The following is a 12369-nucleotide window of genomic DNA, read 5'->3' on the forward strand; positions in this document are numbered from 1 at the left end:
GCACACTTAAGTGGGGGTAAACCTTCCTTGAATACAAGAGAATTTACTTTGCAGGCCCTTCTCCCTACAGTCGAAATTTTAGATAGTCGTTTCAATGGGGGTAGGGGCCTGTGTCGTTCCCCCTTCCTTTTTGCTAATGTTATTTTTGTAAGAATTAATGAGATGATGATCCCCATCGAAAAGCAGCCTGCACATGCTTATTAGTACTCTAGTGCCAAACAGGAGCCTTAATCGTGGGGTGCCTGGTGGCCTCGTTGAAGTGAGGAAGGCTGAGGAAACGCGTGGAGGCGGTTGAAACAGAACTTGCTTATCCTAGTATATAAGGACAACCGAAAGTCAGGGAAGGCGGCGTAAGCAGTTCATCGTGTCATCGCTGCATTTTAAAATTCAATTAAAATGAGCGTGTCTGTCCTGATTTTTTTTTCCGTCTCAATCCAAGGATAAGAATTTATTAATGGTCCCTTAGTGCAGCCTCTTGAAAAGGCCATGGTTGGCTGCAAATTATGTCTGTTAAAATGATGTCAGCGGAAGTCATGAGTGGAGGTTAGGTTGGAGTCTACCGTTTCTAGGAGCTGCGCTGGTGGGTGTTTGATTATTTTTGGAGTCATGTTTGTACGTTTGGTGAGAAACTTTGGAGAGAATTGCGTCGTTCAATGTGCCTGTTGTAATGCATGCTGATTTCTGCAAACGGCTCAGTTACTGCAATGAATGAATGCGTGACGCCGGATTCAGACAGAGGTTACATTTTTTTCCGACAAAATACTATCTGCATTGCTGTGTATCCATTGCGGCTCTGCAAGAGGCATGCACTAGTGCTGAATTAGAACTGTCCGCCGCGCGGCATCTGGTAATGTGTGCAGCTTCTGGTTATGGAGGCTCAGTTTGCTGTCATAGGTAATCGTCGATGCCAGCTTTGTCACCCACACACGTTAATTTGCTCAGTCCTCTTTCGAAGCTATCCAAGCCAGAGTTTCTCATCGTCTCTTGTAGTAACAGTATTGCATTTGTATTACAAAAATGGTAGGAAGCCCCATTTCAAACGCTTCAGAATTCTAGATTCAATTCTAAAGAGGGTGGGGAGAGAAAGATGGACCAAGGTGTAATGCAAAAAAGCATAAGGAAAGTTTGTAGAGGATTTACCATGGAGAAGGGGGAGTGTTGCCTGCAGGCTTCTTTTTAGTGGAGGTGAAAGGTGGAAAGTGTTTCAAGCTGTCCCAAGGCCAACAGGGACTAAAACTGGACAAAAAAAGGGTCTTCTTTCCTTTAAAATGCAGTTTTTAAAAAATCAGCCCTAATTCTGATTTCTGAAGTAATCAGGACACCTGAGTCTCTTGTAAGGCACAGCAGATGTAAAGCTTAGGTTTGTAGTGGTAGATCTCTTGTATGGAATATGTTTTGAATGAATCTTTTGTTTTCCTTCCAGTTCTCTTTGTTGGGTGATTAAGAGAGGGATGTCTCTGTCCTTGCTGTTCCTAATTTTAGCATACCTAATTTTTGTTTGAGGTGCTCTAATACTTCCATTTGACTTTTTCCTGTCTTTTCCAGCTGAGATCCTCTGATTAGAACTGTACACAGTATTCTTGATGTGGTTGTGCCAGAGATGTACATAACAGCATTTTGATAATTGTTTTGTTTTCAACCGTGTCATTTTACACTGGTGATACCAGGGACTGAACCCAGCATCTTCAGTATACAAGGTATGTGCTCCACCACTGGCCTATGGCCTGAAAGCAATTTCTAGCTTCCATAGGCAGCCAGGCAAGAATCCTTCTGTCCCTCTGAATTGTTATGCCAGTTTTGGCTAGTCCTTCAATTTATGGCTGTTAATTTGCTCCATTAGACTGGAATAGAACGCAGAGGAAAGTATGACTCTGCAAACTGCAGGAACTGGTTTTCAGTAACCAAGTGCACCCTTAGAACACTTTCCTCCAAATAATAGACTTTAGGATTATTAGAAGATCAGTTTAGGATTGCTCTGTAATGTGTAGAACTGTTGGAATAACACCTCCCTCTTTGTATTGCTTGTTCCTTGCAGTATTTTGCCTGCATGCTGTGCAGAATTTCTCCCTGTTGATCAAACAGGTAAAGATCCAAAGAATTGATGACCGCAAGAGTTGCTTCCTTTTCTAAGGTATGACCACCCCTCTTGAAGGTCATTCCTCCTTCCCTGTAGGAAAGCTTTTGAGTTCTAATAGTTTAGGGGGCTACAGCATCAGAGTGTGTTACATCTAGCTGGATTATATTAATCAGGTTTAACAATCAGAGGGTGTCCCGGGATAGTGCTTTAAAATTTCTTCAAGGCTTAGGGTTTCTGGAGATAACAAGGATGACGCACTCCCATTGCCGACAGTGGTTAAACAGAAAAGTATGTTAAGATATGGATGGTGGACAATAACTATTTTAGAGCAGGAAAAGGTGACCTTTATGGCCCTAGTGCCACTGCCACCCCCCTCTGTCTCTCAGTGATAATTTTTGGTCATCTGGAAACAAGGAGGTACGGAGACAAGGATTGTCCTTGGCCAGACATATTGGGAGCAACCTGAGCAACACTGTGCAGCAACACTGCCAGCCCCTCAGTGATTTGCTTTGGTCCCTTGTGTGAAGAGCTGGCTCCATGGTGTGGCACCCTGCTTTGCAGCATGTGTGCTGGAGATTGTCTACCCTTGAGTAATTGAAAATGATCTGTGGTGCTCCACAAAAGAAATGTGCTGATCTCTTTCCCTTTTCTCTGTTTCAGGCTCCTGTGATGCTCATGCAGCACATCTAAGAAACCATGAAATTCTTGTCCCTCGTTGCCATTGTCTGGTGTGTCCTAGTATCATCATCTGATGCCACCAAGGTGTGGAAGCGAGAGGGTTGGTAGAGGGTTTTTAAAAGGCACTAAATCCAAGATAGGGGACAGGCATTGCATGGAGGACTCATTGGGTTATGTTTTATCTGCAGTCATGAATTTGCAGGTCATGTTGATTTGAATAGGAGAGGTGCTTAAAGTTACTCCTGATGGTTCACATAGGCTCGGTTCTTATGCTTGTGAGTTTTTAAACATTTTATGTTTTTATATTTTTTATGGACTGCAGAACACTGTATGCCTATTATAAGCTTCTCTGTCCCTTGAAAGCTTGTGCTCCTCTGCACCTATGTCAGACAATTCAGTAAAAGATATTGTTTTGTCCTATTAGAACTGTATGGTAGAGATAACTTGATGGTTGCTAAAAAATTACTGATGCTCCCTGCAGTCCCATGCATATTTCTTTGAAGTGTGCCATATTAAACGCAGTGATAACTTCACATATAAACCTGTAAAATGTGGGTTTTTGATGGATGCTCTCTAGTTGAGCTCCAGCCTTTTGGCTAAGGTCAGTCTAAGACCTTAAAGATGCTAAATCCCTGGCATTTAGCTTTTTAATGTGACCATATGGACACAGATATCAAGCAGGAGAGAAAGACTGCTAGTGAACACACATCGTGGTCCTGTTGTATCTCCTTCTATGATGGGCCAGCACTTTTTGACAAATATTTCTTACTGTATTGCTATTTTGTTTTGCATCTGCAGAGCTTTGAGGACATCCGCTGCAAGTGCATCTGCCCCCCATACAGGAATATCAGTGGACACATTTATAAGAAGAATGTGTCGCAGAAAGACTGGTAAGTCAGCCTCCAGCAACAGCCTCTAAGCCAGGATTGTCCCTTGAATATATTGGGAAGGTTCCCTGGAGAGCCACTGGCAAACAGGAGCAAGCCCAGCAGCAGTGGCAATGCTGGCAGTCCTTCAGACATTGCTCAGCTTGGATATGGCCATCAAATTGTAGGGTTGAAAGGGGCCACGCCAGCCATCTAGTTCAAACCCCTACTTAGTGCAGGGTCAGCCTAAAGCATCTCTGACAAGTGTCCATCCAGCTGCTGCTGGAAGACTGCAAGGGAATGAAGTTTGAATGATAACGTACTAGTCTCAGAAACCAAGTTTTGCATGGTGCAAGATTTTCTTACTCATAGGGAAGTAGTACCTTTTGAAATCATGTACAAAGGTAACCCTAAACTTTATAACTTTATGAAACACATATCTTGTAGACATTTTTGTGGCCCCATCATAAAGTTTCAAAATCCTGATGGAGAAGGTAAATGGGAGCAACAATTAGCTGTCATTTCATAGAACATCCTCTGCATTAAGAAAAGGTGGGAAGACCCAGTTCAGCACCTCCTTTAGTAAGAGAGGAATCCTGGGTCCTTGTTAAGGTGTAGTCTAGATCTTGCTAATGAATTCTGATTCAATAGCAGGCACTAAAATGCTATTTCCAGATTGCCTTCTAATAGATTTCAGCCAGTACTGTATCCCAATTTGCCTCTTTTATTCTGGTATCTCCTCCATGGCATGGAAGATCTTTGCCATCCACCACTGATTCTTGTTTCCCACTATTTCAGTAATTGCCTGCATGTGGTGGAACCAATGCCTGTGCCAGGAAATGATGTTGAAGCATACTGCCTGCTGTGTGAGTGCAAGTATGAAGAACGGAGCACCACCACCATAAAGGTGCAAGACAAGCCCATGGTTTATACAAGATAGTTATGCTCTTTTGGTCCCTCCTGACTGTATTCCGCAAAGCACTGCTGCTGTTGGCAATTTCCAGGAAGCACAGAAATTTAAAGGGGGGTGGGAGGATTCACCTATGGAGGGGATAACGAACTATATGGAGAGCTGGTGCAATCCACATTGATCCAGAAGAGGTCTAGAAGGATAGAATGGAGAAGTCCTATGACTTTTGTGCTTCTGAAAGCTGCAGTTGGTAGTCATGTGGGTCTTCTGTTGTGGCTGTAGTTGTGGCCACAGATTATGGTTATAGATTGCAGTTGTGGCCATTACCCAGTAACATTTCATTCCAGTAGATGCAGCAGACCAATTCCTTGGTGGCCACATCAGAAATCCCTGGCACTCACATGCAACCACTGTGACTGCATTTGAGAAGTCATGGCATAAAGTAATTCTTTAGGCTGTCAGGAAGCTGCTGAATGCATCATTTAGTTGTGTAGCAGGTGGCTTTTGGAAAATTTAATCTAAGGTGCTTCCTATCTTGGTTCAGTCATACTGTGTCTCCTAGTCATTCTGGAGTTCCATACTCTGAGTTTCTCCCCAGCTGAGATGATTTCTCTCTATTGTAGTATAAGCTTTGGGCCATGTGATTATTATTTTTAAGTGATGGCATAAGAATCCAGAATCCTTGATGATCTGTTGCTGTGGCTGCTCACATACAGATTATAATCATCATTTACCTCTCGGTGATTGGAGCCTTGCTACTCTACATGGCCTTTCTGATGCTGGTTGACCCCTTGATCCGCAAGCCTGATGCCTACACCCACCCACTGCACAATGAGGAAGAGAGCGAGGTATGTGTGATAGAACAGGGCTGCTCTTGGTACTTACTAGCCTCTACTTGCTCTCTAGCAAATAGATGTCTTTCAGTGCCAGATTCAGTCCTACATGTATGATGTTCAGTCTGCAAAATACATGGGAGCCAGCCAATATAATAAAATAGGTAGAGTGTTGGATTAAGAACAGGGAGACCCAGGTTCAAATTTCTCTCTGATATGCAGCTCTCTGAATGACCTTGGGCTTGTCACTCTACTTCATGTTAAAAGATAAAATGGGCAAGGGAACATATGATAGTGCCATCTTATGAATCAGACCATTGGTCCATCCAAGTCAGTACTGTCTACTTGGACTGGCATTGGCTCTCCAGAGTCTCTGGCTGTGATCCTTATGGCTGGAGATGGTAGAGACAAACCAATTTCCCACTCACCTTGTTTCAGTCTCGCTGCTCCTTTTCCCTGAGGGACTGCTGCTGGATTTTGCACAAGCTGCCCTGAGCCTGTGAGTTGCCTTGCCCCTTTTCAAGTTCCCTCTGTGGCAGACAGAAACCAGTTTTCAGAGGATCCTGCTTGCTGCGGAGGGAACTTGAAGCAACTTGTGGAGCAGCTTGCTGGTCCAGGGCAGTTTGTGTGAAATCCAGCAGCAGCTCCGCAGAGAAGAGGAGAGTGAGAGCGACTTAAGTTTAGTGGGGAATCAGTCTGAGCCTTCTGCTTGCCAAGCAGATGATCTACCACTGAGCCACAGCCCCCTCACCAGGGAAGGAGAACAATACACTTATGGAAGAAGGGTGGAATGAAAATGTACAAGGTAGATTGATAAGCCTGGAACCCATATAATCTTGATAATCTATATAACCATCAACATTTATTTACTTTTCTGATTCAAATCCCCTCCATCTGTGGCCATTTAGTTCCTCAAAGAAGTTTAGATGCATGACGACATAGACCTAGAGGTCTGGAGTCAAATCCTTTTAGAGGATGATGTAGCAGGCAGAGTCCAAGCATTATTTTCTTCAGGCTTGGTATGAACTTGCAATATTCCCCTCCCCCCTCCACACAAACCACAGTCATTCATCTCATACATACATCTCTTGAGCAATGTTCCCTCTAAGATGTTGAGTCTTTTGAGCAAAAATTCTACTTTGTGAGCTGCTGGCATTAAAGTTGTGAGCAAGCAATTCTGCTACTGCATAGATTAGTTTGCTCTGGAGCCATCACAAAAATGTGTGAGTAATAGGCTAAAAAACTGTGAGCTATCTCACACTAACTCGGCTTAGAGGGATCACTGCTCATGAACCATGAAAAAAGTTTGTTTTAATTCTGAAATAAGTGTTGCATATTCCATATTTCTGGGAAATTCCTGCGTTCTCTACTTACGTTTAATAATAAGACAAGCCTGATAGTCCTACAATTATGCTAAATGTTTTGTCCCTTTTTGCTCATTAAAAAGGTTTATCCTCCCAGTGTTTTGATTTTGTATTATTCTGATGGACCAACATGGCTGCAAACATAAGGGCAACTAATTTTAAAGCTTTTTTCCAGATTTCTTCATTGCAAAATTATAATTAGTCCCTCAGAGTCCGTTTCTCTGGCAAGCTCACACTCAGTAGATCAAGTGGCTGAACTCCTTTGTAGAGCACCTGCAGTTGTTAAAGAGCCGTAGCTTGCTGAAACTTCTTTCAGCTTGTGCTGCAATCACTGGCAGTATGCAAAAAACTCCATAGGGTTGAACACAGTTTACTGAAAATTCATTGTCAAATTGTCTTTTGAGATCATTTTCACCCTGTTTTTGTTTATCTACTTCTTTAGTTACGGTATTATTGCTTGAGTATGGAAAGGCCTTGTCTGACTTGAAAAAGTAGAGAATAGATTAGTGTTCTTCAGCTTCTTTTTGTTCTCTCACCTTTTTTAACCTTACCTTTCTGGCTCCCGGTTGGTATTTATAGCCACCATGAGCCATGGCAACATTGTGTGTGTGTGTGTGTGAGAGAGAGAGAGAGAGCGAAAGAGAGAGGCTGTGAGTGAATTAAACTCTTACATATATTTTGGGCCTGCAGATCCTACCAGAAGAAGCAGTAGTACTTGCTCCCGCTCTCTTATGGTGCTTTGATTTGCCTTTCCCATCAGGTGGCCTTCTCTACTGCCTATGTACAAGGAACTCTGAGGCTTGTGGTTCTTGACATGATAGACCATGTAAAATACAGGAAAAACATATCTCTGTATCTCAGTTTCACTCACACAGTCTTAATTTAACTGCCCAAGCATAGTCTCTGTTCCAGAAGAGGGCCTTAGATTGGGCAAGGAGGCCCAGCAGTTCAGAATGTCATTTGAAATTGCTGCTCTAGTACTTAGGGTTGCCAGCTCTGTATTGGGAAATACCTGGAGGTTTTGGGAGTGGAGCCTGGGGAGGGCAGGGACCTCAGTGGGGCACAATGCTATAGAGTCCACCCTCCAAAGCAGCCATTTGCTCAAGGAGAACTGATTTAAGTCCAGAGATCAATTGTAATAGTGGGAGATCTCCAAGTAGCACTTGGAGGTTGACAGCTGCTTCTGATTAGCTCCAGCAACACTCACAAGGGATCTGGCCAACAGATACACTGATGCAAGGAAATACATTTCTGTAAATATCCTTTGGGATAATCTGTAGTTTATCCTTATCTCCCATCTCACCCCCCCCCCCACCTCATGTTGATAGGAATTTCAATCTGGGCTGCTGCTGGTTTTTGCTGGATCTCTGAGCCACAGTAAAGTGTACCCCCCACCCTGGTGGAGGCCATGATGATGGGAATCCCTGAGAGCTTGTATGACACAGGGTAATTTGAGGTGATTATTCTTGATGGGAAATGTCTTATCATGGCAATGTTTTTTTACCATTGATTATTTGTTAGAACATGGTTCAGGACAGTGTATTACCATTGCGTGATGACTTTGAATTTTTTGTGGGAATAGGAAATTATTGTTCCACTCCGAAGAACGTTGGGAAGGTATCACTCCATTGTGATGTTTCCAGTATTTACATATGTAAGGCGATGTAAAATTTTGCTTCAGATCCATTTTCACATCTGACAACTCACTGCTTCCTTGGCACTGTTTCTACACACTTCTCATTCTTCTTTTCCTTGCATTTCAGGATGCCCATTCATTGGCAGCTGTGCGCCCTTCTGCCAGCACCAGGGCAAACACGGTGCTGGAGAGAGTGGAAGGAGCTCAGCAACGGTGGAAGCGTCAGGTGCAAGAGCAGAGGAAGACTGTCTTTGATCGGCACAAGATGCTGAGTTAGAGCTCACCAAGAGTTCTCAATCCTGCGGGTTTGCTGGGCAGATGATATCCATTAGCCAGTACAATTAGAAGTCTGTAGCTTGAATCTGTTGCACTTACCCTTCCTGATTTGTTTGCTGTTGTTTTTTCAAAGAATAAGTGAGGTGGAAGAAAAAGCCATGGGCTACATATCCCAAAGTTGTTTATCTAGTACTGGGACGCTACTGGTGTGGATCACCGAAAGACTGTACCTCGTCCCCCCACCCCACCCCAATTGCCTTTATGCTTTTGCCCTCTGTACAGAACTTCAGTGGGGTTCATCCTGATAGGTTTGTAACTTGTTAAACAATGTCAGTATCAAAGAGTCAACTTTTGCTCGGCTGCGTATACAGTCAACTGTCTATAATAGATCCCTATCAAGTTAAGGACATTTAATTTTTTTAAAAAAATCCTTAACCACTACACCCGATACTGCCCCTCTCTCCCCCTCTCCCCAGATGTTTTCTTACTGACTGGCTGCAATCCTGAGGTCCTTTTCCTGGAAATAAGCCCCACTGAATATCATGGCACTTGCTTTCAAGCAAGCCTGCTTAGGGTTGTTCCTTAAGTCCCTTAGAACTCTGATCCTACTGACTTTTGTAAGTTTGAGTATATTAGGATAAGGCACCCACCACAAGGACATATGTCACAAACATTCTGTTCACCTGCAACATTGGCTAAAGCTGCACTTCACAGGCCAAGCACTGAGTGCTGCTATCTGATTTATTTGTGGAAGGATACCTCTTACCTGCACTGTATTTACTTGAGTTTTGATGCGGTAACTAGCAGCCGTATATGCTGGATCCTGTAATCTGCAAGGCACATATCTTGCTGAATGATGAGAAATGTGGAATTAGGAGTTGTCTCCCCCACCCCAAGAAATGTGTTACTAATTGGGGTGGAAATATTATTCCCTCCCTTATCTTAGTGTACGTCTAATTAGTGTCTTAATGTAGAAAAGCCTGATATGAGATTCTGGCTGTAATAATTTTTATTACATTTAATCAAGGAAACAGCTGGATGGACGAGGCCATTCCTTTGGGTGTCTAATTTTGTACCAAGAAAAAGAACAAACCAACTTTCTCAACTTCATAAATAACATTTTGCCTGAAATCAGGAACACCATGATGTATTGTAGAAAACATATTAAAAATGAGCACATCAGAGAAGAAAACATAAGTAGTCTGAAGGCACAGAAATGTTTGGTTTCTATGCCACTGCTCTTAACCCAGTTTCCATTCATGGCTCTCAATCCTAGTTAAAGGAAACTGTCATCAGTAGTTCAGGCTGTTTGCAGGTCTGGCATTTACAAGCCATAGGGCATCTGTAGAAAAGCTGGAGCTCAGAAACTGGGCTTATGCATTTTTAAAGTGTCCCCCCCCCCCACCCAGTAGACCTAAATTTTTCATTCTTTGATCACCATATTCCAGAGGTCTAAGATGAGAATCTCCAGCAGACAAGGTGAGGGAATGGGAACATAGATTTTTGTATTCATGCCATAATTAACATGCTCTCAGAGGTTTATAGAAAGGGACTGGACCATCAAGTTTGTACATACATCTTCACAACAACTGATGACATGCAAGGCCTTTTGGTATGTACTTGCTCTGGAAATAACAGTACTAAATTTCTTAAGTGTAAGAGTAGAGGTGCTTTGAATTTCAAGTTGGATGTGTGCAACAGTTGAATTTAGATGAGATGATCAGATGTAAGCTGAACAGCTGTAATGCCTACTGAACAGGTTTACATTGGGGGATTCCCCCCAAAAAACTGCATATACAAAATGCTACCAGTCCAAGAAGATTGGCAACCATTAGCTAAGAACCACACTAAAAGATAGTTTAAAAAAACAACACAGCATTATTATGACTTCATCCATTGAACAAGACATCATTTTCCTTGCATGTTTTTCTGGGAGGTTTTTGGAGTTTGTTTTTAATTAATGACTGCTATTGCACCATTGCAATCTGAGATTCTAAAGATGTATTTGCCACCATTGCTGAAGTCCCAGCTTTCATATTTACTGAAAATAACTCTTATTCTCTTTCATAATGGGGTGATAAAGGGAAAATGTGCCTGGATTAGATTGCAGTTGCTCTGCAGCAGTTATTGTTTAAAAACAAGTTTCTGAAAGCCTTTTGGTGGCACAGCAGGGAAAAATGGCTGCAGGAAAAGCCAGTGGTCTGTACAGCACTGTTAGGCTGCTTCACTGTATTCCTTCCTTTTGAATGGCCATGAACTGGTCAAGAATCAGTGAAAACAGTAGTTGAAAAATTAGCTCATTTTTCATGAGTCTGACAAACAGAATGTGAACCAAGCCAGTAGGTATTCAAGCCCATTGTTGGGGAGGTGGGGAAACACATGTCTGAGATTAAAACCGATCCAGAGAAGTGGAAATAGAAGACTAAATATAATTCATATAGCTGCTCATGCAAATACAAAATGTTTCATACATGTTGGTTGGCTTAATTGTACTTCTAAAGTGGCTAAAGCCCTGCACATGTCAAAGAGACTCGTAGGACGTGGCTTGATTTTCCTTCTGTGTATCTTGCACATGGTGAATAGCCATTCTGCACCTTCAAGTCTGTTTCAGTTTGCAGAAAGTAATCTCTCGATCCCAGTGTAAGGTATCACTTTTTCCTCTTGGGAATGAACTGGAAAGTTCTCTTCCAAGGTTCCTAGTTCAAATATTTGTGCTAGTTTGCAGCACTACTGAAGTGGTGGTCAGTTTGTTTTAGTGTCACTGGGCAACAGGAGTCCATTTATGACCATACCTGACACATATACACCTGAGATCAGATGCATGGATATTTGCTTACTTTTTCACTGATTCAAAAGAGTTATATCCTGTTCTCTCAATAATATATTCTTGAAGGGACTTATGGTTCCCACATTAAGGGTCAGTGGGTTGAATCCAGTGATCTGCTGGTGCAAGGGTCATGGATCCCCATTTCCAGCCCCAGAGAAATTGATTCCTGTTGTCATATCCACGTGAGGTAGCCAGACATTTAGGTGGGCTGTAGTGTCGAGGGGGAAATAAGCAAAATTACTTTGTCATGCCTCTTCACTGACAGGAGCCCCCCCCCCCCCCCATTCAACTTTCCCAGGACTGGAAATGGCTGCTGAAGGGAGGAGAGGAAGCTCTGCCCCACTGACAGATTGCTGGATCCAACCCCATGTTGTCCTGCTGGTGAAGGGGAAGTAGAAAGAGCTGTTGTGCACTTTTGTAGTATAGTGATGGTTTCTCAACTGAAAGCATGAGCAACATAAGAGATCTGCATGAGAAAGTGCTTGTGTGTTAAGTGATCTGTTTTACTTATTTCCCTTAAGGGCTCTCTGGCAGAGTGGACCAGTGTTGGTACTATGCAGTATCTCTTCATTAAACAAAGAAACCGGTGTGGAAGAATGATGTCTTCAATGAGCAGGAAGGAGTGATTGGGAGGGGGGGGGGAGGAATGATCCCAAGCTGGTTAGAAACTGGACGGAGCAAGGAATGCATCCTGACATGTCCAGGATTCAGTCAGCTGTGTACCAAAACACTGATTTCTAAGGAAGCATTTTAAAACTTTCAAATGGAACAATCGGGATGGGGGAGGCATTTTGGTTTCCAGTATGGGATGAAGGTAGATTTGCCATTCAAGTGGTATCTTATACTGTATTTTGCTGATAACAGGGTAAACAGAAGTATCTGTTATATAAAGTAAGGATCAT

At 42.8% G+C, this 12369-nt stretch overlaps 1 protein-coding gene across 4 annotated transcripts; it reads left to right on the top strand.

Annotated features, from left to right (window-relative positions):
• The first annotated feature begins 474 nt into the window (after nucleotides 1-474).
• On the top strand, nucleotides 475-8725 carry TMEM9 (transmembrane protein 9). 4 transcript variants are annotated; one of them, XM_060231166.1, is made up of 8 exons: nucleotides 475-580; nucleotides 1546-1697; nucleotides 2036-2131; nucleotides 2738-2855; nucleotides 3554-3645; nucleotides 4420-4528; nucleotides 5248-5379; nucleotides 8492-8725. In XM_060231166.1, exons 4-8 carry the CDS (start codon nucleotides 2829-2831, stop codon nucleotides 8639-8641), a joined length of 510 nt encoding a protein of 169 aa, XP_060087149.1. In that variant the 5' UTR covers nucleotides 475-580; nucleotides 1546-1697; nucleotides 2036-2131; nucleotides 2738-2828; the 3' UTR covers nucleotides 8642-8725. The 4 variants fall into 4 exon arrangements, with proteins under 4 accessions (XP_060087149.1, XP_060087146.1, XP_060087147.1 ...); XM_060231163.1 differs by having other exon boundaries at nucleotides 2738-2839; XM_060231164.1 differs by having other exon boundaries at nucleotides 478-584; nucleotides 2738-2839.
• Nucleotides 8726-12369: the final 3644 nt, after the last annotated feature.

The sequence above is a fragment of the Heteronotia binoei genome, chromosome 2 (assembly GCF_032191835.1).
Source record: "Heteronotia binoei isolate CCM8104 ecotype False Entrance Well chromosome 2, APGP_CSIRO_Hbin_v1, whole genome shotgun sequence".
In the NCBI taxonomy this organism is placed as follows: Eukaryota; Metazoa; Chordata; class Lepidosauria; order Squamata; family Gekkonidae; genus Heteronotia; species Heteronotia binoei.